The sequence below is a fragment of the Balaenoptera musculus genome, chromosome 20, assembly GCF_009873245.2.
Source record: "Balaenoptera musculus isolate JJ_BM4_2016_0621 chromosome 20, mBalMus1.pri.v3, whole genome shotgun sequence".
Classification (NCBI taxonomy): Eukaryota; Metazoa; Chordata; class Mammalia; order Artiodactyla; family Balaenopteridae; genus Balaenoptera; species Balaenoptera musculus.
Window position 1 is genome coordinate 54,931,620 of NC_045804.1, and position 27,326 is coordinate 54,958,945.

Below are 27,326 nucleotides of genomic sequence, written 5' to 3' on the forward strand. Positions count from 1 at the left end.
GGCTGGGAGGGGCTCCATCACTTTCTGTTTGAAGATTTGTCTGTGTGGCAGTGGGGACTGGAAGACCCGAGGACATCTAGCTGTTCTTTTTTGAATTTTTTGGCCGCGCTGTGCAGCATGTGGGATCTTAGTACCCTGACCAGGGATCGAACCCGTGTCCCCTGGAGTGGAAGCGCAGAGTCTTAACCACTGGACTGACAGGGAAGTCCCAGATATCTAGCTGTTCTTACCTTATTGTTCTCCATGTGTGCTGGGTGGTTTCAGCTCAGGAAGGAGAGGGCTTGTTGACACTTAAGGAGGGAAGATGGATCATGCTGTGGTCCTTCTGCCTGCCCACCTCCCTCCCTCCTTCTTTCCTTCCCTCCCTCCCTCTCTTCCCACATAACATAAAGCTTACCACTTTAGCTATTTTAAAGGGTACAATTCAGGGACGTTTAGTACAGTCACAATATTGTGCAACTACCACCATGATCTACTTCCAGAACATTTCCATCACCCCGAAAGGAAATCCTGTACTCATTTATCAGTCATTCTCCTTTCCCCCTCCCCCCAGCTCTTGGCAACCACGAATCTACCTTCTGCCCCTATGGATTTGTTTATTCTGGATATCTTATATAAATAGAACTGTACGTTATGTGCCCATTTGTGCCTGGCTTATCTCACTTATTGTGATGCCTTCAAGGTTCACCCATGTTGTAATCTGTGTCAGGAGTTCATTCCGTTTTTATGGCTGCGTAATATTCCGTTGCATGGATAGACCACATTGTGTTTATTCATTCATCCGTTGATGGACGTTTTTGCTGTTTCCACCTTCTGGCTATTGTGAATTGGGCTGCTCTTCGCATCATGCACATGTTTTTGTTCAGCCATCTGTTTCAAATTACTTTGAGTACATACCCAAGAGTGGAATCGCTGGGCCATATGGTAATTTTGTTTAACTTCTTGAAATGCTGCCAAACTTTTCTACAGTGCTGGACCATTTTACATCTCTACTGGCAAAGCATGAAGGTTCCAATATCTCCACATGCTCACCAATATTTATTTTTTGTATTTAAAATATAAATTATTAATATTATGATAGCCATCCTAGTGGGTGTGAGATGGTATCTCATTGCAGCTTTGATTTGGGTTTCCTTAATGACTAATGATGTTAAGCATCTTTTCATGTGCCCATTGGCCATTTTATATCTTCTTTGGAGTATGCCTTATTTTGATGATTATTTTGTTTGCATTGTAATTCTGTGTGAACATTTTTCTCTCTCTTCCTTGACCATAAGCTGCCTTATTTATAAAATGGGGCTAGTATACTTCTCGAGAGAGATGATTTTTAGAAATTAAGGCATGGCTCAAATCTTTAGCATAAGTTTGAAATCTTCTCTTTTTTCCCTGCTGCTATTCTACTTTATTTTAAAATGCAGCATGTAGGGAATTCCCTGACAGTCCAGTGGTTAGGGCTTCACGCTTTCACTGCCGTGGTCCAGGTTCAATCCCCGGTTGGGGAACTAAATTCCCACAAGCTGCACAGCGCAGCCAAAAAATGAAATGAAATGAAACAAAATGAAAATAAAATTTTAAATTAAAAATGCAGCATGTAAACCTTAGCCTTATTTTCCAACTTAGCAAATTTAATCGTTTTAATTTTCTGAATTTTGACATCTCTGAGTCTAACCCACCATTGTATCCTCTGAATTTTTAGGTTTTATTCATATTTTAAAGTCAGTTTGTTTCTTAGCTAGTGTAATATCTAGGCAAGGATTTGACTCCTTGCTATTTTAGTGTAAGTGGGTGGCTGTTGAAGTAGTTTTCATTACCACGTTTTCTTCCTTTTCAGAAAAAGTTGCCTTTGACCACACTGGCTCAGTGTCTGGTGGAAGGATCAGCTGTGCTGGGAGATGACACGCTTCTTGGGTAAGGCAGTTCCGTGTATGGGTTTGTGCTGAATATAGGTGAGTCGTCCCCCTCCTTACAAGGGGACTGACAGCCCTCACAGAGGTAGTGAGGGCACCTGTGGTCTGGCTGGAGCCTGGACGGGGAAGAAGGAAAAGTTGCCAGTGAGACATTGAGCCCCCACGTCCAGGAGTCATAGTGTCTGTGCAGGCGGCAGCTCCCAAGGGGAGAAATTAACATGAAAATGTTGGGACTTCCCTGGCGGTCCAGTGGTTAGGACTCTGCACTTGCACCGCAGGGGACACGGGTTCCATCCCTGGTAGGGGAACTAAGATCCTGCATCCCGCATGCCGGAGGGGGGTGTGGGGAAGGCTGTTGAAGGACGCTTGAAATCCCTTGGGCTCCAGCAGAAGCAAATATGAAATCTCTCCGTGTCAGGTGTCAGAACTTATAGGATTCCCAGAAGAACAACCCTTGCTGATTTCGAGCTCACAATAAAAACAAACTAAATATAGAATCATCATGAGAGAGGGTCAGCGGGCACAGTTGGTGGGAGAATCAGACCCTAAAAACTAAAAATAATGGACAACCTGAAGGGAAATGGACAATAATTATGTTTAAAATGAAATTTAAAAATTTAATAAAGACAAAACACACTAGGGGTGAAAAAAGAAGAGGCAGGATCAAAGAAAAACCAAATAGAACTTTTAAGAATTCAAATTATATTTATTATAATTTAAAAACTTACTTGAGAGAAACTGGAAGTTGCGCACAGATATGGAAATTGGTGAACTTAAAAGAGATCTGGAGTTTAGAATTTACAGAATAAAGTACAAGAGGTAACGCTACAGGCAGCATTAAATGGAGAGACTCAGATGGCAGGATGTAAAGATACAGCATTATGTGTAGTAGTCGCTCCTGAAGAAGAAAATAGAAGGGGAGGTTTATGGTTGAATTTTCCTTTTCTAGATTTGAATACAGACATGAGTCTTTAGATTTAAGAAGCACCAAAAGTCCTGATTGAGATCAACCAAAAGAAATCCATCCCTGGACACATCGTCATAAAACTACACACTATTAATAAAAAAGAAATTTAAAGTCAACCAGAGAAAGAGATGATTGTGTATAAAAGAGCAATTAGACTGATAACAGACTATTCAGGAGCCACAGTAAATGCCAGGAAATAATGGAGGAGTATCTTCAAGTAGTGAGTGAAAATGTAAGATATCTAGATTCAGTGATAGACTAAATCTTTATTCAAGAATAAGGGGAAAATAAACATATTTTCAGGCACAGATTTAGAGAAGTTACTACTTGCATGTTCTCACTGAAAAACTAGTTAAGGATGTGTGAAGTAGATTATGTCCAGAAGGAAAGAATGAAATGCAGGTAACAAGATAGCATTTTAAAAAAACAGTAGTGGGACTTCCCTGGTGGTACAGTGGTTAAGACTCCACCTTCCAATGCAGGGGGCATGGGTTCGATCCCTGGTCAGGGAGCTAAGATCCCACATGCCTCGCGGCCAAGAGACCAAAACATAAAACAGAAACAATATTGTAACAGATTCAATAAAGACTTTAAACATGGTCCACATCAAAAAAAAAAAAAAATCTAAAAAAAAAAAAAAAAAAAGTGTGGCAAAAAAGAAAAAGTAGTGTGGGAATTCCCTGGCTGTCCAGTGGTTAGGACTCAACGCTTTTACTCTGAGGGCCCGGGTTCAGTCCCTGGTGGGGGAACTAAGATCCCGCAAGCTGTGCAGTGTGGCTATAAAAAAAAAAAGAACCAGAAAACAAAAAACCTTTAAAAAAAAAAAATAGTGAATGTGGTGTAAGGGACTTTTTCTCTCTTCCCATCTTAGGTTCCTTCACAGGGCCCTGCAAATTAAATTGACAAAAAACAGATTAATAAGAGAATAGCATACACATTTGATTAACGTGCAATGCGTACACATGGCAGAACTCGGTGATGAGTAACTCAAAGGGGTGGCTGGAACTTGGGCTTATATAGCATTTTAAACCAAAGAACAGTGATTTTTAGAGAAGTGACAAACAAGACAGAGGAAAAAATGTTAGTTTCTATGGCAACAAATTGTAGGAAGGTAAGTAAAGGAAGGACTAGTAGAAGATAAGGGTTAGTTGGTGAGGTTTGTAATGTAGAGTCCACTGGTGCCGTCTCTGGGCTGATAAGGGTCTAGAATTATCTCTGGTGATCAACATCTATCTTTCCTGGTGGAGAGGGGAGGGGGACACCTTGACAAATTCATGTCCGGCTTTTAGGCAAATAGGGGAAGGGTGGAGAGCTTTTTTTGTGTCTGCTTCTTCTCCATTGCCTTCAGTTCAAACTAATCCTTATGCCAAAGTGGCATACTTTGGGGAGGTGTATCCTGCTACCCTTCAGTGTAAAGAAATATAAATAAACATTGAATTAAGAAATAGCAATATAATAATAATCTGGGGGGCGGGGGGCAGTTAAAGCAAAGGAAAACTAAAATACTAGAAAATAATGATAGGGAGCTTTGGAAAGGGCATCAGTGTTTCAAGCTCTTGTATGAAAGGAGGATAGAGATATTGCATTTAAATTTAAAGTGAAGTGTGCATGTTAGAAAGGTAAGAACGACCACAAGAAGAAAAGTAATAGAACGTGTAACTTCAAAACTAGGTGGAGGATGGAGAGAGGAATAAACAAAATAGAAAAAAAAGCCCACAGAACGGACTAAAAGAGAAAAAAAGGTCAGCAAAGAAAAGCATAACAAGTAGAAAACAGAAAAATGAAGGTAATAACAATTACTGCCTCTATGCCTGTAAATCTTACACAGCAAATGGAATAAACTCAACTGTTTATAATATACAGATTCTCAGGTAGGTAAACGTGGAATCTCGTTGTATCAGTATGTTCTTTCTGAGAGACTTGCCTGAAACGTGACATAGCAAGGTTGAAAGTAAGGGATGGAGGACACCAGGTAAAGATGCCAGAGTGAACACACTTATCTAATTTTTGTTCCCTTCCAAAACGGGCTATAATCCAGGGGGGTTTTTTCTGAAAAGACATAAACCCACAAAGGCAGGAAAAAACAGGAGAGAAGACAAGAGGGTTTTGTAAAGCATATGATTGACTGGGACCTGACTCAGCACGTCCCAGAAAGCTGACTCCCAAGCCAGAAGTAGATGTGCAGAGAGCTGAGATGTTTATACCATGAAATGCTGACAAGGCTCAGGAATTGGTGGCCCCAGGGATCTCAGGAACAGTGGGTCGTTGCAGGGGGGTGGTGATGAAAATCACAAATGGGGGTTGAAAGCTACTCAGGTGCTATTTGGATCACTCAGACCCAGCTTTTATCCACACCGCTGGGACACTCTCATCCCCTTGCCCCCAAGCCCAGCAAAAGCCTGGAGCTTTATCTCTGGGGAGGGTAAAACAGAGCATTCCGAGACTGGGGGCACCGGGCACGTGGAGTGTAGGGGTAGCAGTCAGTAAGGTACTTAGATTTTCGAGAGATAAGAGAAGATAATGTGTCCATGAAATAAAAAACAGGACGTTAATTAAGAAATACAAGAAAGAAATATTCAGAGGACGTTAATTAAGTACTTACAGGAAAGAAATATTCAGAGATCAAAAGCAAACTCACAGAAATGAAAAATATGACCTTCTCAGTAGAAGGTTTGGAAGATAAAGTTGAAATCATCCAGAAAAGAGAGCAAAAGACAAGGACACGGAAAATAGAGAGGTTAGAAGAATAGAGCGCCAATCCAGGAAGTCTTAGGCCTGAATAACAGGAATTGCAAGAAGAGGAGAGGAAGAAATCATAATTATAGTTAAAAAAATAATCCAAAGATATTTTCCAGAAGTGAAGGATGTGAGTTTCTATATTGAAAGGGCCCACTGATCTCCTAATACAATAGGAAAAATTAAACCTATTCCAGGACTTACCAGTAGTGAGTACTAGTGACAAATAAAAGATTCTACACCTTCTAGAGAAAACATTGTCATATACGAGGGGTCAGGAATCTGAATTCTTCCGGCCTTACCAAAAGTAATAGTGGAAGCCGGAAGATTATTATTATTTTTTTAAATAAATTGATTGATTGATTGATTGATTGGCTGTGTTGGGTCTTCATTGCTGCTCACGGGCTTTCTCTAGTTGTGGCGAGCGGGGGCTACTCTTCGTTGCAGTGTGCGGGCTTCTCATTGTGGTGGCTTCTCTTGTTGTGGAACACGGGCTCTAGGTGCACGGGCTTCAGTAGTTGTGGCGCTCAGGCTTCAGTAGTTGTGGCTCGCAGGCTCTAGAGCGCAGGCTCAGTAGTTGTGGCGCATGGGCTTAGCTGCTCCACGGCATGTGGGATCTTCCCAGACCAGGGCTTGAACCTGTGTCCCCTGCATTGGCAGGTGGATTCTTAACCACTGAGCCATCTGGGAAGCCCGAAGCTAGAAGATTATTGAACAATGCCTTCAAAATTCTGGGGGAATATGAAGCATAGAATATAGTTTCCTGTCTAACTTTCATTCAGCCTGAGGGTAAAGAGAAGTTGTGACATGCAGGGTCTCAAAAAATGGACTTCCCACACACTTTCTCAGAAAGCCGATGTGTGGTGGGCCCACAGTGAGGCAGTGACCGAGACAGGCAGGGGTAGGGGAGTAGGAAACAGGATCTCCAGCCCAGGACAGGGAGAGAGAGAATCCAGCAAATGGTGAAGGGAGATTTCAGGAAGACCGCCGTGCCTGGAGAGAGAAGGAAAACTCAATGCAGATGGACATGGGTCTGGGAGAGACTGATTCAAGAAGATGAAATACGAATTCACATCGGGGTGGTTCAGTAGCTTAAGAGACAAATAAGAAGAGCGGCAGAGGATTTGGGGTGCAGTCAGGTACACAGAAAACTAAACAAGCAAGCCGAAATAAGGCAATTATTAACTCCCAAGAGAACAAATAAACGTGCAGGAAGGACCAGTAATCATCGTCCACAACCCAGCTTTGCTCCGAATAGCAGATGGAGTCAAAAGGTAGTGTAAATACTAAATATCTACTGATAGAAATAAATGGAGGAAGGGGAAATGTAAATAGAGCTAATTCTCCTTTCCCATGGTTGAGAGTCAGTAGTGAATGCTTAACAATTCTAAAAAGAAGCAGCCGTTGAAATAGGGAGCTAAGAACCAGAAAAATCAGAGAAAAGACACCATTAAAAAGATACAGAGATAAACCCACAACCTGGGAGTTGACATTTGCAGCAGATCTGAAAAAGAATTTAAATCTACTCTACACCCACACACATACCTGTAAGTATATAAAGAACTCCTACAAATAAAAAGATCGTAATACAAAAATCACCAAAAAATACGAATAGACATTTCATGGACGAGGGACCCTAAATGACCCAGTTAAAAACTTTTACATCCATGGTTTGACACTGAACCTATTCTTCTATTACTTGCTTTTTACATTCATCATTATGTTTGGGGCTTATCCATCTAGATATACATGCAGAATTAGCTGAAACCTAATGATGAATGTAAAAAGCAAGCAATTTAGCTGGCTGAAGCAGCTGTATTATGTATTGCATGTGAACACATACATATGTAATAAAAGTGTAAAAGTGTGGACAGGGGGACTTCCCTGGTGGCACAGTGGTTAAGAATCCACCTGCCAATGCAGGGGACACGGGATTGAACCGTGGTCCTGGAAGATCCCACATGCCGCGGAGCAGCTAAACCCGTGTGCCACAACTACTGAGCCTGCACTCTAGAGCCTGTGAGCCACAACTTCTGAGCCCACGTGCCACAGCTACTGAAGCCTGCATGCCTAGAGCCCGTGCTCTACAACAAGAGAAGCCACCGCAATGAGAAGTCTGTGCACCACAAGGAAGAGTAGCCCCCGCTCGCTGCAACTAGAGAAAGCCCATGCGTAGCAACGAAGACCCAAGGCAGCCAAAAATAAAAATTAATTAATTAATTAATTTAAAAAATATATATGGACAGGAAAAGTACATACTAACTTTAGAATGGTATTACCGCTTTCTATACTTTTGTTAATTTGTAAAAACTTTTTACATGAGTTTCAGGTAACATGGTACCGTGGAAAGGGAGGGCTGCTTGTATGCCCTTCAGGGAAAATGAACATCTTTGAAATATTGTATTCTCCCATCTAGGAATATGGCATAACTTTCTACTCATTCAGGTCTTATGTAATTCGCTCATTATTAATAAACTTTTACATGGTTTTCCATTCCAGTTTTTCATTGGAAAATCGTCCGCTCATCCTATATTAAATAAGTTTTCATGGCTTGGGAGAAGGAGTTTTCTTTCTGTTAGAGCCCACTGGCATTGAGGTTTTGGTATGTGTTTGAAGGTATGTTGGTTTGTTGGCACATTGACTTTAGCTGGTTTCTCCAGTGGTCTCAGGAGGGAGAAGCATCTGGCTCTTTCTAAGCCTGTGGATTTGGCATGTGTGAATCTGTTCTCTCCACATCTCTCTTACTTTCCCCACAAATCCCCTTTTAGCCCAGGCACACAGTAGGTACTCAGCATTCTTCAGAAAGTAGACAGTGTCAGAAATGAAACCACATGCAGCCAGTTGGTCAGTGGGACGGCACAGCAGTCAACTACTTTATTAACACCATCTCGTGCGTGTTTACCTGGCCGGGGGGTGATGGGTCACATCTTTCTCTGCAGGGTACTCAGGATGGTTTTTCTTCCCTTCTGTCACAGGAAGATGCTGAAACTCTGTGGCGAGGCGGAGGACAAGCTGGCCCAGGAGCTGATTCATTTTGAATTGCAGGTCGAGAGAGATGTGATCGAGCCCCTGTTCCTGCTGGCCGAGGTCAGAAGCAGGAGTGAGGCTGGGCCCGCGTGAGCGGGGAGGGCGGAGTGGTGGGCTCTGGGGTCCTTCTGCTTCGGCCTCATGGCTATTTCTACCCCTCACCCCGCTCTGTGGCACAGTGTTTCACCGGGATTGCTCCTACCCGACTGCCTGGGGTTCCCCAGCCTGGTAGCCCTTTGAGCTGCGGGCTGCCCCCTTCTCCCACCCACCCTCTCCTCTGCTGGCATCCCCATGGGTGAAGCTGCAAGGCTGGTGGCATCACCGCATCCCCCGCAGGGTCTCTGCCCCATCTCCACCCCTGCCCTCCACCCATCTCAAGTCTTCAGTGAAATGAGCAGTGGAATCTAAAATATGACACAAATGAACGTAGCTACGAAACAGGAACAGACTCACAGACATAGAGAACAGACTTGTGGTTGCCAAGGGGGAGGGGGAGGGATGGATTGGGAGTTTGGGGTTAGCAGATGCAAACTATTATATATAGAATGGGTAAACAACAGGGTCCTACTGTACAGCACAGGGAACTATATTCAGTATCCTGTGATAAACCATACTGGAAAAGAATATGAAAAAAAAAAGAATGTATATATATGTATAACTGAATCACTTTGCTGTACAGCAGAAATTCACACAACACTGTAAATCAAGTATACTTCAATTAAAAACTTAAAAAAAAAAAAATGAACAGCAGCCCCTACTCACAAGGGTTGGGGACCCGTGTCCAAGAGAGTCTCTAAGGCCCCCTCACTGTTTCTGTTTACATAGGGCCCTTCTCTTTCTACTTTAAAGGACCCTAAAGAAAACTGTCTTCTTAAAAAGAAGCCTTAATGCCTCTGTGACAGTTTTGCCAGCTTCAACCAAGTGAAATTTTATCAAGAAAGAAAATCACTGGGGGATGTTATTTGTCCTGAAGCCTGGACCTCCTCCCAGTCCCCTTTAACCGATCGTACAAGTGTCCACGGTGCCGTGTGATGGAGATGTTCCACGTCTGCACTGTTTGGTGGCCACTAACCACCTGTGACTACAGAGCTCTTGAAACGTGTTTAGTGCAACGAAGCAACTAAAGTTTTAATTCTGTTTAATTTTTGTTCTCTTGAATTTATTTATGTATTTATTTTTGGCCGCGCCCAGCGGCATGTGGGATCTTGGTTCCCCGACCGGGGATTGAACCTGCACCCCCTGCAGTGGAAGTGTGGAGTCTTAACCACGGGACTGCCAGGGAGGTCCACGCTCCCTTGTATTTGAAATGGCATAGCCACCGGTGGCTCAAGGCTACCGTATCGGGCAGCCTTGCCCTGGACCATGTCTGGTTTCCTTTCTAGACCACTCCCAGCACCTCCCCATCCCCTGGTGCAATTTCTGGGACAGATGAATGGGTAAATAATTACCGAAGTGCTTAGAAGTATTCAAGGAGAACGTTCTAGATACGGTGCTTTGATATGGGCCAGCTCTCGACTTCTCAGATGCCATCCTGGTACAGCCTAGAGCATTCCTGAGAGGCCCTCTTGCTCTTTATAAAGGTCCTCTGGGGTCCCAGCCAAAGCAGCAGGCGAACTCAAGGGGGCAGGTCTGAGCTGGGTGCTGAGACTCGCTTTGCGTCTGGGCTCCACGAGATTCCAGTGAAGAAAGAGCAGAGTTTAGCTCAGGAAAGGGAACCAAGAATTTCCTCTGAAAATGAGGATTGGGAGACCTCGAGCAAACTTGTTGGGAAGATATCATTAATTCTTTAAGAATCTGTCTTTTCTCGCAGGCATAGAAAACAAACTTATGGTTACCAAAGGGGAAAGGGAAGGGAGGGATAAATTAGGAGTTGGGAATTAGCAGGTACACACTACCATATATAAAAGAGATAACCAAGAAGGACCTACTGTATAGCACAGGGAACTATATTCAGTATCTTGTAATAACCTATAATGGAAAAGAACCTGAAAAAGAATATATATATATATATATATATGTATAACTGAATCAATTTGCTGTACACCTGAAACATTTTAAATCAACTATACTTCAATTTTAAAAAATTAAAAAAAAAAAAGAATCTGTCTTGGGCTTCAAATCAACTGTTTTTTTTCTCCTGTACCCACAGGTGGAAATCCCAAATATCCAAAAACAGAGGAAACATTTAGCAAAGCTGGTGCTGGACATGGACTCTTCACGAACGAGGTGTGGTGGGATTTCTTTGCTTTCATTTCTGCCTCTTTGAAGGAGCTGTGATCATGTTTGAGGGGTAGGGTTTTGTGTGTGAGCATTTTCGTTCATCGAGTGTTTCTTATACCCACCGTGTGTCAGGCGCTGGAGGTCCTGGGACCATGCTCTCATGGAGGCTACCACCTGGTTTGGGAGTTAGATCTAGGCAAGAGAACACACACGTGAGGCTGTTTCAGAAGCAATAAGTCCTATCAAGAAGAGAGCACAGTGTAATTTTGGCAGGAGATGTGGAGAAGCGGACTGCAGCATTAGATAGGGTGAATGAGAGAAGGTTTTTCTGAGGAGATGACACTGGATCTCATAAGAAGGAGGCAACCATGCAAAGATCTGGTGCAGAACTGCCCATGACAGCAGGAACAGCAGATGCAAAGGTCCTGCGATGGGAATGAGGTTGACGTATTCAGGACACAGAATGAAGACCAGCACGGCAGGGGCGGAAGGGACAAAGTGGGGAGCGGTAGGGGCAGAGATCAGAGAGGCAGGTAGCGTGATGTGTCGTCCTGTTTACCACGAGAGGAGGATTTCTGATTCTGGGGACCCGGTCTCCTTTTCCTGTGGTCGATGGTGTGACTGTCTCTTCTGCAGCCATTCTGTAACCCTGAGACCATTATGGGAGAAGTGCAGCTCCGACAGTGCTACTCTTCCCCTGCTCCCGCCTCCCAGAATCTACCGGAAAGTTCCTGTTCCAGCAGGGGCGTGCTGTGGCCCTGCAGTGGCTTTGACTGTGGCCGTCATAAGTCATGGTTGTGTGTAAACGCCTTTTTATTTCTTACAGTGGCATGTGTGCGTACGTGTGCACGTTGAAGCAGTGCAGACTCGTGAATAATAATACGGAAGGAACCTTTTGGTTCCACCTTCAGTCCTTTGTAGGTCAAGTTTAAGAATCTCCGCATCTTATTTTAATTTTCTTGAGAAAAAGAAACAAAAACAAAGACAAAACTGGAAATACTTCGGCTGTGAACTATAGGATAACGAGTCCCAAACCAGGAGTGAATGATGCGGTCCAAGATCCAGGTTGCCTGTTCTCTAGACCTGTGACCTTGGTCAAGTCACTGAACCTTCCAGAATAGTAGTCTCCTCACCTGTACACAGACAGTAGCAACATTTGCATTTTTTTGGGGCTGACCTGGGAGGTTGTTTGGAGTGTCAGATGAGATCCTGTTTGTCACAGCACTTCCCAAGAGCTTTCCAAAAGGAAGCTGCTACTATAACTAGTTGAGGCACCAGAATTCTGCGTTTGGATCAACAGAAAGTATAGCACAGTCCCCAAGACCAGAAATAAATCAGGCTAGATTAGCAGAGAAACAGAGTTTCTTTCTTCTTCTTTTTTTATTGCAGTATAGTTGATTTACAGTGTTTTGGGTGTACAGCAAAGTAATTCAATTATACATTTATATCTATCAATTTTTTTCAGATTCTTTTCCATTATAGTTTATTACAAGATACTGAACATAGTTCCCTGTGCTCTACAGTAGGTCCATGTTGTTTATCCACCGTATATATGGTAGTGTGTATCCGTCAGCGTTTCTTTAATTCACCTAGTGTTTCCCAAACTTCAGTCCACCTGAATGATCTGTGACATCTGTGCCAACACACCTTGTGAAATGTCGATACATTTTTTCAAAATGAGTCTATTTAAAAGAGAAATCTTAACAGCACTACCATAAAGTGAAAGGCAGTGCCCTTAGCTACAAGTACCAGGTAAATGTACAAGTGGACAGGATGAAAGCAGTACCCGTGCTGTTAAATTTTAGGTCCTGTTGCCTGTGGAAGGCTATGATCCTGAAGCTTGTCTCCAGCTGCTGAAAAGGGAAGAGGAGGAGGAATTAGAAAATTGTTGAAGTTACTCTGACCCAGATCTGAGGCCCTCCCCCTAGGGCCCTTGGAGGAACAGAGAGAAGGTTGCATCAGGCATAATGGTGTGGTATGACTTCCTACAGTGTCCGTGTGCCACGTAAATGCGTCCTGTAGCCCCAGTGTTCAAGTCCCACATCCCGGAGTCACATAAGGTGATGGCGGGTATGCTGCTTGTCCCACCGTCCGGGTGACGGTGGACACCGGGCTCCTGGGTTTGCGGAGTCATTTCCTTCTGTGAGGACCTGGGTTTTAGCTCTGAGATCTCTTCTCTGCTTCTCTAAGGAACACCTGCATTCCCAGCCCAGAGCTTCTGCTCAGAGGGCTGGATGTGAGCACCAAAGCTTGTCATTGCCTTGTCCGCTTACATATTTTCATTCAGCCCCCTTAGGGGAGAGAGAGTTTCTCCCTGGTGACAGCCGTGGACAACCTAGTTTTGTCTTATGTTTTTAATGGTGACACCAAGTGGTGTGTAGATTCTGAAACCACAGAGAAGTGTCATCAGGGACCTCTCTTCCATGATTTAACAAACTTCTTCATGTCTTCATCTCATCGTCTCTTGTGTATTGAGATTTGGTAAGGAAATAATCTACTACCCCCTCCAAGTTTTTATGCTTCTAACCTTTAACTTAGACCCTTGACAACTTTGGTTGTTTCTGAAGCCAACTCACCCCAACTTCTTGCCTTTTTCTCTAACCCTCCCCCTGAGCCAGCATGAGCACTGTTTCCCAACATGGAGCAGTGAGCGGAAGACCAGATGCTGTGCTACTGAAATGCAAACGTCACCAGCTACTCTTGGAGGAGCAGTTGGGTTCTCACTGCCCCCACCTCTGCCCCACCCCGCTTCCCCATTTGGCCAGTCTGCAGACATTAGGATCTGTTCCTTGTAACATCCTCCTTCTGAGCCAGGACCTCGAAAAGTAGAGGATGCCAGAGGCAGAGGAGCGGAGAAGACTGGGCAGATGAAACAATAAATGTCCCACAAAAGCACCTTTCCTGTTTCCTTCCAAAACTTCTTCCGGACTTCCTGTCACCCTGAACTGATCTTGAGTTTGCCTTCTATACCCTTCTCCTGGTCTCTGAAACATCTTACCCTTATTTCTGGCCTTTTTCTTTCCACTAGCCTTTCCTTAAAGCTTGTATTCTGTCTTCATCGTCCCCAAATCATAGACTGGTGGCATCTTTCCCAGAGAATGATGGGGTCACCTCAGCTACCTTAGTGGGAAGAAATGAACTTTCTTTTCTTCAAACTTCAAAGCTCAAACTCTTCTTGGACAAGAAACCTTATTTCTTCTCTTAACAGAGCAGAACAATTGTTGAGTTTACTTATAGAGCCTCTGAATGAGAAGATCATCCTTCCTCGAAATTCATGATTTTTAAAAATATTTTAATTTTATTGGAGTATACTTGATTTACAATGTTGTGTTAGTTTCAGGTGTACAGCAAAGTGATTCAGTTATACATACACATATATTCATTGTTTTTTGGATTCTTTTTTCATATAAGTTATCACAGAATATTGAGTAGAGTTCCCTGTGCTACACAATAGGTCCTTGTTGGTTATCTATCTTATATATAGTAGTGTGTGTATGTTCATCCCAAGCTCCTGGTTTATCCCTCCCCACCATGTTTCCCCTTTGATAACCATAAATTTGTTTTTGATTCCTGTAAGTCTGTTTCCTTTTTGTAAATAAGTTCATTTGTATCTTTTTTAAAAATTAGATTCCACATATGAGTGATATCACATGATATTTGTCTTTCTCTGTCTGACTTACTTCACTTAGTAGGATAATCTCTAGGTCCATCCATGTTGCTGTAAATGGCATTATTTCATTCTTTTTTATGGCTGAGTAATATTCCATTGTATATATGTACCACATCTGCTTTATCCATTCCTCTGTCGATGGACATTTAGGTTGCTTCCATTTCTTGGCTGCTGTGAATAGTGCTGCAATGAGCACTGGGGTGCATGTGTCCTTTCAGATTATGGTTCTCTCTGGATACATGCCCAGGAGTGGGATTGCTGGATCATATGGTAGCTCTATTTTAAGTTTTTTAAGGAACCTCCATACTCTTCTCCATAGTGGTTATACCAATTTACATTCCCACCAATAGTGTACAAGGATTCCCTTGTCTCCACACCCTCTCCAGCGTTTATTGTTTGTCGAAATTCATGATTAGTGGCACTTTTCCCAATTAGTTGCTACCTATACAAATGTTTCCAAGTTTCCCTTGATATTTTGCTATTCAGTCTCCACAAAGGGACCAGTTGGGGGGCATTTTATCACTATTTTATAATATCAAAGTAGATTACTTATCCATTACAAGTAAAATTCCTTATAAATGGAGGGGAAAGGTATATGTTTTTAAACTACCAGGACAGAATTGGGGGTGGGGGGGGGAATAAAGGGGAATACGGAAGAAAAGAAAGAGAGAACTTTGGAGAATGTCTTCATTTTAATATACATATATTAAGTGTAATTTGGATTTAAAAAAAAAAACAAATCTAATCCAGATCTATAAAACCCTAAAAATCAGCTTAGTGTTTGTGGCCACTTTGTTTATTTTTTACACTTATATATTGGTTAGTTTTTTTTTTTCCTTCAGGTAGCATGAATGGGATGGTGGTTGTAGCTCCATAATCTACCATAATCAGCCATGGAAGTGTATTCATTATCTGAGATCTAAATTACAGCCATGACATTTCACATTTTATTTGACTAAGCCTGGGAGGTATTAATTAAATATTTCTGTAAGGCAAACCATTATAAGAAAGAATTGCCCAGGAATTTTTACTAATCCTTATCTGTTAGCTTAGATTTTTTTTTTAACATTTTAGAATAGAATATATCCTTTCTAATTTGCCTTGAATTCTTATCTTGGATGAGGAGGAATCTTTCTCAGGACACATGTGTCCATCTCTGGAGCTTCAAGCCAGCTTGATGTCCTAAAGCCGTTTTAAGTAATTTTCACATGGGTGCGCTTTTTAAGTGACAGAGAATCCTTCATTTCGCTACTTTGTGCTAATAGCAAAGAGAACCAATGTCCCCTTTTTTGGTATTATAATGCCCCACTCTCTAATTTTTTCCTGCACGTAACACAAGAGGAAAGAAGAATTGTACAGAGAAGACACTTAGTGATTCAATTCTTGATTCTCAGAATGAGGGTAACATTGCACTTTTTGCCTCTCCATTGGATGGACAGTCCAAGAGCCAGATGGAGTCCGCAGGCCTCTTTGGTTTGGTCCGTACACTGTTGGCCTGCGTGGTTTTAGAGGATGCTATTTAGTCTCTTGTCACGTTTCATCTGATGAGTTCACTTGACAGTTCGCAGCTTGTCAGTTGAAACATCCAGCAACCTGTGGGCCACACCCCCCCCCTGCCTGGGCCCCATCAGCCCTGATCACCCTCCAGTGAACCCCCACCACGTCCCCGTCCCCTCCCTGTTCCTCCTGACTTCCCAAGACTGCAGCCGGGCATTGGCAGCCTTTGTCATCCTGATGACGCGATTGTTTTTCTCAGAGCTGAGAAACAGCTTTATATCTCGTGTCCCTGTCACAAGTAGGAAATAAAGGATTGGGTGGATGAGATTCTAAGATAATGACCCATTTAACTTATTTTTCCTACTTGCTGGGCCCTATAGGCTGTTGAGTTTACAGCCTCAGGGGGAGAGGCCTGCTGCTGTTCCTGCTATAGCTACTAGCGTCTTAGCATAATTAGAACCTTCTTTCAGGGCCTGCTTTTGGTAATTCCTTGGTAATGACTTAGCAGCCAGAAATATTTGTGCTTCCCCATTAAAGCTTCCCAAGGGGCTCCCTCAGAAGGCCAGTATTCTCTGCAGAGAGATAAATGTTTAAGAAAATATAAATGAGGTGTCGAAATGTTGATCACAGGTTGCTTAGTGCTTACCAGTGGAGACTTTTGCTTCCACATTTGTTTTAATCTTACCCACTTGTCCTCTCACTTAGCACCCATGATTGGCTTCAGCCAAGCAGGTGAATGTTTTGAAACTCACAGCCCACAGGAAAGGCAGGAAGCTAATAGGAGTGGCATGGACCGTGCTTCAGAGGAAGCAGTGGTGAAGTCATTTGGCCTGAGTGTTCAGAAGGGAGGATGACGGCAAATTGGGGGATCCTTGCTCTGTCTGAAGTGGCCGCTATGCTCAGCCTCCTTCGGTCCTGCCACTTGGACACTGGAGCCCCCTTTCTCCTGGTCTGGTACTGGGTACCTTTTCATTATCTCGCCTTTGGAATGAGGCTGTGTCGTTCCCTGGGTGATACTCATAACCAGCTATTTCTCTGCTTCCCACAGTGTCCCCAGGGCTTTCTCTACCTGTCTCACACCTCTCTCCTCTTTGTCTCCTCTTTCCCATCAGGTGGCAGCAGACTTCCAAGTCTTTGGGTTTGTCCAGCAGCTTACAGCCTGCAGGTGCCAAAGCGGATGCCCTCAGGGAGGAGATGGAGGAGGCTGCCAACAGAGTGGAGATCTGCAGGGTACCCAGCTCTTTGCTCCTCTCCACTGAGAAAGATGGGGAAGCCCTAAGGGAGTCCCTTTTTGTGGGCTGGAGGTCTATGAAAACCCTAATAGTGAGCCTCTGGTTGAATCAGTGTCCCCAAGCTTGCCTGCTGACACCTCCAAAGAGTCCTGCATGAGCCCTAAGAGTTGGGGCTTTCATGGTGACCTGGATGCGGGGGGACAGCAGTGGGTGATCACTGATATTCCTGCGTGGTAGGCAAAGAGGAAATGGCCTCGGTTTCTCCACGAAGATTTTGTAAGTCATCTGAGCCCCACATCATAGATTCTAGGCCACCCAGAACAGTTGAGAGTTTAGACAGTAGATGAACCTTGACTCCCTGTTGATATTACATTACTTTCTTGTTTGCCTTTTACTGTTTCCTGAGTCACTTTATCAGTCCTTTGCTTTGCGGGAGACATACACGTATCTATGAAGTTGAAATGCTAGCCAAGGAGATACTTGCAGCAAAGAAAACCTTCCACTTGCCAGGAGAGGAGGACCTCATTCTACAAAGTGTGCCTCTGCCCTCGGGAGTGATAGGTGCCCCCTCATCACCCATCACCCTTGTTCAAATGTTTCTCATGTACTTTCCCCACAAACGTTTTATGGGGCTTCTTAGCAATACACCATTCTTGATGCTCTGTGTATATGTACATCTGTATACGTGCAGATGTGCCAGTTTTGGTTTGGATCTAAGGAACAAAAATACCACATTTCTGGAATTATGCTGGTATCTGTTGTCTTCCTAACGTACAGTTTTACAGGAGAGCGGCCACTTTGCATGCATACATCTTTGTTCTTTGTGGCTTTATTGAGTCTTACCTTGTATATCAGCTTCTGCTTTTATGACCACCCTGTACAGGTGATTCTGACCTTGCATTCAGGTGACATTCAGAGTCAGATAGAATTTCTCTCTGGAGTTAGAAACATCAAAAATATCTCGAAAGGATTTGTTATCTCTCAGCCTCCAGTTCTATGGAGCCAAGCAAAGTTAGACCAGTACTTCAGACCCAAGACTCATTGTGAGTAAAGCTGGTTTGTCATTTGAATTCCTGTGTCTATGGCAAAGATCTAGCTGGTGCTATTCGTGAAGAATCACTCTTCTCTCATGTTGATTTCCCTTTTACTCTGTGTCTTCTCTACCCATTTACCATGGGTGCATGTCCTTCAGTTAAATCTTGTTTCTTACAAAATTCCTTCTTCACTAGACACAGCAGGGTGATGTTAAGAGGGGCTGCTGGGGAGTTCCCTGATAGCCTAGTGGTTAGGATTCCAGGCTTTCACTGCCGTGGCCTGGGTTCAATCCCTGGTTGGGGAACTGGGATCCCACAAGCCTCACGGAGTGGCCAGAAATGAAAAAAAAAAGTGGTGAGGGGAGCTGCTGAATGCAAATATCCAAACGCATCAGAGTAAAAGTTTAATAGCTTCACTCAGTCTTGGGTAGCTTCTTACATAGGCTGTTTTTACCAAAAAATATATTAAAATTCCTTTTCAGAGATTACAAAAGTATTGCATGTTCACCAAAACCAGTGGAAAAAATTTGAAAATATATTAAGAAAACACCAATAATTCTTTCCCTTTCTACCCAGCAACCCACCAACCAACCCCTCCGTTTGCAAAGGAGGTGACCAGTTTGCCTTTCTCAACAATATTTATTAAGAATTGTTGTGAACAATGTGCTCTGTGACGTGCCAAGTGGCCATAAAAGTTATACGGATAAGGAAGTAAGTGTTAGGACCTGTTACATAGCCTCCCACCCTTTTTTCTTTTTTATAATCATACAAATATGCCCTCATATTTAGCATTTTTCTAGGTACTTGTTTTGTGTTTGTGTGTGTTTATAAAACAGTCATGTTGTTTCTATTGGTCTATCACTTCTCTCAGTTAGCAATACATCCTGGACGTTTCTCCAGGTTAGTAGCTGTAGATCCAACTTAGTCTTCTTAATAATATGCACAATATTCCTTAGTAGGGAGGTATCTACCATGATATATTTAGCTATTTTTCAAACTAACGTGTTTTGTTTCTTTGCTTTTTGCCATCAACAAAAATGATATAATCAACATCGTTTTATGTATATTCTTATACACTGGTAACTTTTTTCCCCTATAGGATAGATCCCCAAAAGTGATATTTTTAGGTAGAAGACTACGTATACTTGTTAAGTTTTAATAGATATTGACAGTTTACTTCTCTCTTTTTTTTTTTTAATTTATTTTATTTATTTATTTTTGGTTGCATTGAGTCTTCGTTACTGCACGCAGGCTTTCTCTAGTTGCGGCGAGCGGGGGCTACTCTTTGTTGCAGTGTGCGGGCTTCTCATTGTGGTGGCTTCTCTTGTTGCAGAGCACGGGCTCTAGGCGTGCGGGCTTCAGTACTTGTGGCTCGTGGGCTCAGTAGTTGTGGCTCAAGGGCTCTAGAGCGCAGGCTCAGTAGTTGTGGCTCGCAGGCTCAGTAGTTGTGGTTCGCAGGCTCTAGACTGCAGGCTCAGTAGTTGTGGCACACGGGCTTAGTTGCTTCGAGGCATGTGGGATCTGCCCGGACCAGGGCTCGAACCCGTGTCCCCTGCATTGACAGGCGGATTCTTAACCACTGTGCCACCAGGGAAGCTCCAGTTTACCTCTCTTAAAAGGAAATTGCAATTTATATTCCCACCACTAATATACAGAATTGGACATTTCACTTTATCTTTCTCTGTAAGGTATGTTTTTCCTGTTTTCAGTTTTTGCCTGTCCAGTGAGGGAAAAAAAGCTATCCCTATGTTATTGTAACTTTAATTTCCCAGGATGTTAGTGGTCCTAAGTATATCTTTGTGTATTTATTGTACATTCTTCCTATATTTCTAGACATTCTTAGTTTGTCAAATTGTCTATTTGTATTGGCTATCGGACCAGTATTTCTATTGTTTTTAATAGCAATTTGTGTAAGTTCTCTGTATAATTAGAGATATTAAACTTTCTTCTATCTGCTGTGCTGCAGATACTTTTTCCAGTCTGCCGTTGTCTTTTTTGTTTATACTGATGTCTGCCATTAAGAACTTGATCATATACCTGTATTTCCTTTGTATGGGAGAAGACCCCAGGTGGTCCATCAGGCACCTTCCACCTCAAGGTTAAGAAATTTTTCCTCTTTAATTTTGTTTTAATGTCTTTAATGCATCATATACACCTATTTTGTGCATGTTAATATACCTGAAATTTATTTTTGTATGTGGTGTGCAGGAGAGATTTGGGTTTTTTCCCCCCATATGAAGAGGTAATTCATTTATTAGATAAGCCACCTCCCCCTGAAGTGAAATCCTATCATCTGATTCCTCAAATTTATTTCTGGGCTCTGTATTCCATTCATCTGCTTGTCTGTTCCTGGGATAATACTGTGCAATGTCTCTTCTGATGACTTCATAGCAATTATAATATTCAGTAAAATAACTCCCACTCTCTTTCATAGCTATCTTGGCTGGTCTGTGGCCTCTGTTTCATTATATGAACTGTAGAATGATCATATCCAGTGGATAAAACCACGCATTGTGCTCTCGGCAGCTTTATTTGTGTGCTGAGCAGATCCCCTTGAGAGCAGGCACTGATGTTTTCTTTAAAGTTCTCTTCTGACTACTCTTTTATTTCTGCTTCATTGGCTCCCGGCTGTTCTAAACATCCACCGTGGTCCTCCTCCCTTCCCTTTCTGGGTTGCCCTAATTGGGTCATTTCCCCTTCTATCTTCATGGTTTTGTATTCTCTCAGCTGGGTCTCCCACACTGTGGCAGCCCAGCAAAAGGAAAGTTTGTGGACTGAAGGTGAGCAAGGTGGCAGTCTGGTTTCCCTGTGTTTAGGCACAGCGAGGCCCAAGCAGAGCTCCCCAGATCTTTAGACCTAGAGAGCTTTTTTTTTTTTTTAAATTTTTATTGGAGTGTAGTTGCTTTACAGTGTTGTGTTAGTTTCTACTGTACAGCAAAGCGAATCAGCTATACATATACATAGATACGTATAGCTTTTTTGGATTTCCTTCCCATTTAGATCACTGCAGAGTATTGAGTAGAGTTCCCTGTGCTTTACAGTAGGTTTTCATTAGTTATCTATTTTATACATAGTATCAATAGTGTATATATGTCAATCCCCATCTCCCAGTTCATCCCACTCTCCCCTCCCCCTTGGTATCAGAACTCTTGTTCTCTACGTCTGTGTCTCTATTTCTGCTTTGCAGATAAGATCATCTATATCATTTTTTTAGATTCCACATATATGTGTTAATATACGATATTTGTCTTTAGACCCAGAGAACTTTAGATCAGGAAAACCAAGTCAAGGTGGGTTCCATAAGACAGAACCTGCTGGTACCTGGGGCAGGTGGGCGGGTGCAGCGTTTTTTTTTATTCCTTCTTAGAATTTCCATGTCTCTACTTACACGATCCATCTGTTCTTGTGTGCTGCCTACTTTTTCCATTAAAGCCCTTAGCATGTTAATCATATTTTTAAAAATTCCTAGCCTGATAACTCCAACATTCTTGACACATCTGACTCTGGTTCTGATGCTTGTTCAATTTCTCCAAACTGTGTTTTTGCCTTTTAGTATGCCTTGCAAGTTTGTTTTTTTTTTAAAATTAATTCATTAATTAATTTATTTATTTATGGCTGTGTTGGGTCTTCGTTTCTGTGCGAGGGCTTTCTCCAGTTGCGGCGAGTGGGGGCCACTCTTCATCGCGGTGCGCGGGCCTCTTCACTATCGCGGCCTCTCTTGTCGCGGAGCACAGGCTCCAGATGCGCAGGCTCAGTAGTTGTGGCTCACGGGCCTAGTTGCTCCGCGGCATGTGGGATCCTCCCAGACCAGGGCTCGAACCTGTGTCCCCTGCATTGGCAGGCAGATTCTCAACCACTGCGCCACCAGGGAAGCCCTGCCTTGCAAGTTTTATCGAAAGGTGGACACAATGTGTACTGGGTAAAGGGAACTGAGGTAAGTAGGCCTTTAGTGATGTAGTAGTCAGGTGTGGGAGCCGGGGAAGCATTCTGTAGCTCTGTGATTAGGATGAACAGGGAGATGGTGTTGAACCGGGTTCAATCCCTGGTTGAGGAACTAAGATCCCACAAGCCGCATGGCGCGGCTAAAAAAAAAAAAAAAGTTTCTCCTAAGGGTAGGTTTTGTTAAGAGTAGAATGCTCTAGTACATTTCAGAATGGTACCTTTCCTCTTCCCCTTGGCAAAAGCCAAAGAGGGTTTTTCTCTGATGTTCACTGTGAGAACGTAACTCAGCAAAAGCGTGAGGTCTCCCCCATTCCCTGGAGTTTTTAATTCTCAGACTTGTCCGCCCTGAGCCTCCTGCGGTTTGTCAATTACAGTTCAGGGTTTCCTGAAACTAGGGAGGTTTCTGCCCCAGGATTTCTTCTCCAGTAAGTTGTGATTCTCGTATTCACCTGTCTATCTCTCTGGTTTGGGGGCAATGGTTTGCCCTGTACCCTCACTTCTCTGATGGATCTAAAAAGAGTTGTTGATTTTTTAGTTTTTTGCAGCTCTTTACGTTTGTTAGGACTGAGCTCCTACGTGCCAAATAGGAAACCAGAAGTCAACAGTAAAAATCAAGGTTTCACTTTTTACCAAGAAAAAGTACTTAAGAGACCAGTATTTATAAATATCTTGGGGATTTTTTTTTAACAACAGAAATATCTAAAATCCTACCATAGCATTTTGTAATATAGGGTAATTATAAAATATTACTAAGGAAATCAAAGAAGGCTTTATAAAACTGAGAGGTGTTTTTAGATGAGAAGAGTTAATACTATACAAATTGAATTTCCCAAAATTATTTTGATTACAACTGTAGTATTTTTGATTGTGGTAAATTGCGATAAATATTTCAAAGGGTAGTAAAAGCTTTCTAAAGTTATGGTGGGAGAATTATTGGAGCTTTGAATTATTATCTCCTAAAATGTATTATAGAATTACATAGTTAAAATAGGTACTATTTAAGAAATAAATACATCAGTGGAAAAAAAAAAGAAAGGCCTCCCAGCCAGAAGAAAATCCAAAATCCAAGTATATGAGAAGTTTCATCTGTGAGATTTCTAATCCATAGGGACAATCTATTCATGAGTAATTCTGAGACATTTGGTTAGTTCTTTGAAAAAAGAAATCTGTATCTGATACAAGTACCAAAATAAATTCCTAATTTATTAAAGATTTAAGTGTCATATTCTCTACTGAATATATATATATGGATATTTATATTGTTGGTTGAGAAGCACCAAGCAGATTACCAAAGGAGGAAGTTGTAAAGAGAAAAATTTCATAGATATTACTATTTACAGAAGCCCTAGAAAAATGCAGTACCAAAAAAAAAAAAGTTACAGTTTCAAACAGGAAATTGGGGAAGATATTAGCAGTATTTGATAAAAGTGATGGTCTCGTCAATCTAAAAAAACTCTTAGAAATCTTATAAATGAGAAATAGATGAAGACTCTCATAGGAAAACAGGTACTCAGGGTCACAAGGAATTGACAGTGGATGACACAAATAGGTAATAAAGGTAGAAGAAGGTTAAGCTCTTGATCAAAAAATACAAATTAAAAACACATTATTTAAATTTCCTCTCTAAATTTGATTGTGATTAAACAGAATTAAATGGTTATTATAGAAAACAAACAAAACTCATGGATTACTCCTTGTAGTATAAATGGTGATCTTTCTGATCTTTCAGCAGTATAATGCATAAGATCTAATTTCCCAACTTATAATTATCTTTCTAATATTTTTAAAGTTAACTCTAAGGAATTATACAATCAGAATTAATTTTAACTGCAGAATTTATCCAAAGAAATAATCAAGAGATGGGTGGAAAACTGTATAAACAGATGCTTTTTCAAGTGTTGTTATAATCGTGATAAATTAGAAACACAATAACCGGCAACAGAAACAGAGTCCATTCATACAGTAAATGTCATGGCCAATAGAAAGCATGTTTCTCTGGGGGCGGTAATGAGCTACCGAGCAGTCTGATCCCATTTTTTGTAAACCAGGCAATCATATGACTGATTAAAATAAGTACAAAATGAGCAAATGTCAGTATTTATAGTGGTTATCTCTGCACGGTTATCTCTGTGTGGTGGGATTACAGGTGAATTTGTTTTCTTACTTCGTATTATTTTGAGTATGGATCTGTTGCAAAATCAGAAAACAAATGATTTTTTAAATACATAAAATTCTGGTGATTATTAATGGAAGGTTTTTTCCCCCTTTATAAAGAAAATTCACTAATGATTTAGATTAATGGGAATTTATTTTTAAAAATATTATTCTCTTGATATTTATGAATAAAATAAATTTAATTAATAACATTTATTAATAATTATAAATAACTTAGATTAATATTTATTTATTTTTATTTTTTGGCCGTGCTGCGCAGCATGTGGAATCTCAGTTCCCCAACCAGGGATCGAACCCGGGCCCCCTGCATTGGAAGCACAGAGTCTTAACCATTGGACCGCCAGGGAAGTCCCAATATTTATTTTATTTATTTAGATGAATAGAAATTTGATTTCGAGTTTCCACTTTTATTTCTCACTTGTGTGGCTTACTTGGAGTCTATATTGTTAACTTCCTAAGACGGTAATGTGATTGTACCTTTAGAAAATCCTGTCGTGTTCCTGAGGGCACACACAGTTGGCCCGACTTTTCTAAGATCATCTGCTGAGTCGTTGAAGGTGATTTGATATGGCATTTAGTCCCTTCCGAGGCTCCCTTCCTTTCCTCTGTCTGCCGAGCCATTTTTATCACTCCACCCTTTGTTTTTCCCTGACTTGAAATATCTCCCTTTGGCCTGTCAGGCTGGCGATGGATGTTTCCAGACCAAGGCTGCTGGGGGGATGGCAGACAAGGTTGAGTTCCAACAAAACCACTTTCTCTTGCACCTTTGACAGATTAGGCATTCATGGTAGGGATACTCTGGTGGAAGGGAGCTGAGGTGGGTGGTCCTAGAGCCCCGTTTATTCTTTGGGAAAGTTACCTTGAACTCTTGGTAGCTACTCATCTGAAATCGGGATCTTGGTTCTATTGTCTTGTGTACAAGAATGCTTTAAGGCTGTTTGCCTGTCAAGGATGCTGGAAAAGGAAGCAGATTACTCCTCCCATCCCCGTGCTCACTGAGAACAGCTTAATCGGCAGCTGGAGAGGCTGCTGAGGTTATTGCAGTCGGTGCAGAATGCTCTTCCTGAATCACGTAGTTGCCTGCTTTAATTCCTTCGGCATCTGGGTCAGCTTTCTTGTGCTGTTTTTTTTTTTTTTCTTCCTTTTTACTGAGATATAGTTGACATACAATATCATGTTCGTTTCAGGTGTTCTACATGATGATTTGACATTTGCATGCATTATGGAATGATCACCACGATAAGTCTAGTAACAATCTGTCCCCATACAAAGTTATTGCAATATTATTGACCATCTTCCTTGTGCTGTATATTACATTCCAAGGCTTATTTATTATGTAACTGGAAGTTTGCACCTCTTAATCCCCCTCACCTATTTTTCCCACCCCGCAACCCCTTCCCTTCTGGCAACTACTGTTTGTTCTCTATCTATGAGTCTGTTTTCGTTTTGTTTTGTTTTTTAGATTCCACCTATGAGATCATGCAGTATTTGTCTTTCTCTGTCTGACTTATTTCACTTAGCATAATGCCCTCTAGGTCTGTTCATTGTTACAAATGTCGAGATTTCATTCTTTTTTTATGGCTGGGTAGTATTCCGTTGTATATACACCACATCTTTATCCATTGGTCTATCAGTGGACACTTAGGTTGCTTCTATATCTTGGCAATTGGAAATAGTGCTGCTATAAGCATTGGGGTGATATTTTCATGTTACTTCAGCTTGAACATTATAGACTCTTTTCTCCTTAACTAAGCATCTCTTCTGAAGATCTACCTCAAGGCTACCAAATAGGGAGGGATGTCAGAGATCACATGACTTGCACACACAAGTTTAGAGATGTGACATGCTCAAAGATACGGTTATTGACAAAGTCTACATCCGCTCAAGATGCACTTTTATCGCACCTTGCAGGGAGTGTTTCTGTGAAACAGACAGCTGTCCTCCTTGGAGGGAACACTTTCCAGAACCAGACACAGCATTCAGCCATTGTTCTCGGTCCCATGGGAAGCTCAGTGGTGGAGGACTGTTCACACTATGAGATTTGTGTGTGATGTTGGACGAGTCCAGGTTTTGCCAAGTTTGGAATCAGCAGTCCTTCCCCTGCCCACCTGTCTTACCCAGCTTCCCACGACTTGGTGTGTTTCTGTTTCTTTCCCACATGCTGGTGATCAACCAATCAGAATTGAGAATGAAGGAGAGCAAGGCAGGTAGCCTCACCAAAGGGAAGCAACAGTAAGACGAGGAAAGCAGAAGCACAGTTTGTACCTGGCGGGGCTGCCTCAGACGGTGGTGCCTGCCACAGAGATGTAGGGAAGTAATTTGCACATCACTCCCCCATACCAGCTTTCCTAACTCTCGCTGTAGCCCACGTGTTAAGTAAACGCCCTGGGAAAACACTGGCATAGGTGTTCTTTTCCCGCTTATTCATCCTCTAGAGCCGTGGTTGGGAGACATGGGAACGTCCACGGGCAAAGTTTGTAATCTGCCAAGTATTATGAAAAATGAGATCAACCACGGTTAAGGCTCTTTCTTCTGTGATGCCTAGACTCCTGCGTGACCCACTCTCTGTCTTGTGTTTTACCCCCTACAGGACCAGCTGTCGGCTGACATGTACAGTTTTGTGGCCAAAGAAATTGACTATGCAAACTACTTTCAAACGGTAAGGATCCAGAAAGGTGAGGCTGCTTGAAGTCTGTTTACAGGCATCACGGTGCGGACAGGGAGGAACGCTGGCCTCAAACTGAGGACCCCTGGATCGAGCACGTCCTGAGAATGGATGGGGCTTTGACTGTTCCACCTGTGAATAAATCCTGCCTTCTGGTTCTCCTTGTATGGATTTCTCCAAAAGCCCAAGAATAAAATTCAGCTTCATCCATGAAGATGACTGGAACTCAGTGATCTATGGCAGTGGTTCTCAAC

The 27,326-nt window shown here is 42.2% G+C and overlaps 1 protein-coding gene across 3 annotated transcripts in view; it reads left to right on the forward strand.

Moving 5' to 3' along the window:
• ARHGAP44 (Rho GTPase activating protein 44) overlaps positions 1–27,326 on the forward strand; it is a 143,170-nt gene that overhangs the window by 78,886 nt on the left and 36,958 nt on the right. For all 3 annotated transcript variants that reach the window (XM_036836322.1, XM_036836323.1, XM_036836324.1), the window contains exons 4-8: positions 1,832–1,908; positions 8,586–8,697; positions 10,787–10,863; positions 17,137–17,254; positions 26,998–27,066. In XM_036836322.1, coding sequence (XP_036692217.1) covers positions 1,832–1,908; positions 8,586–8,697; positions 10,787–10,863; positions 17,137–17,254; positions 26,998–27,066 — 453 coding nt within the window. The remainder of the gene's footprint in view (positions 1–1,831; positions 1,909–8,585; positions 8,698–10,786; positions 10,864–17,136; positions 17,255–26,997; positions 27,067–27,326) is intronic.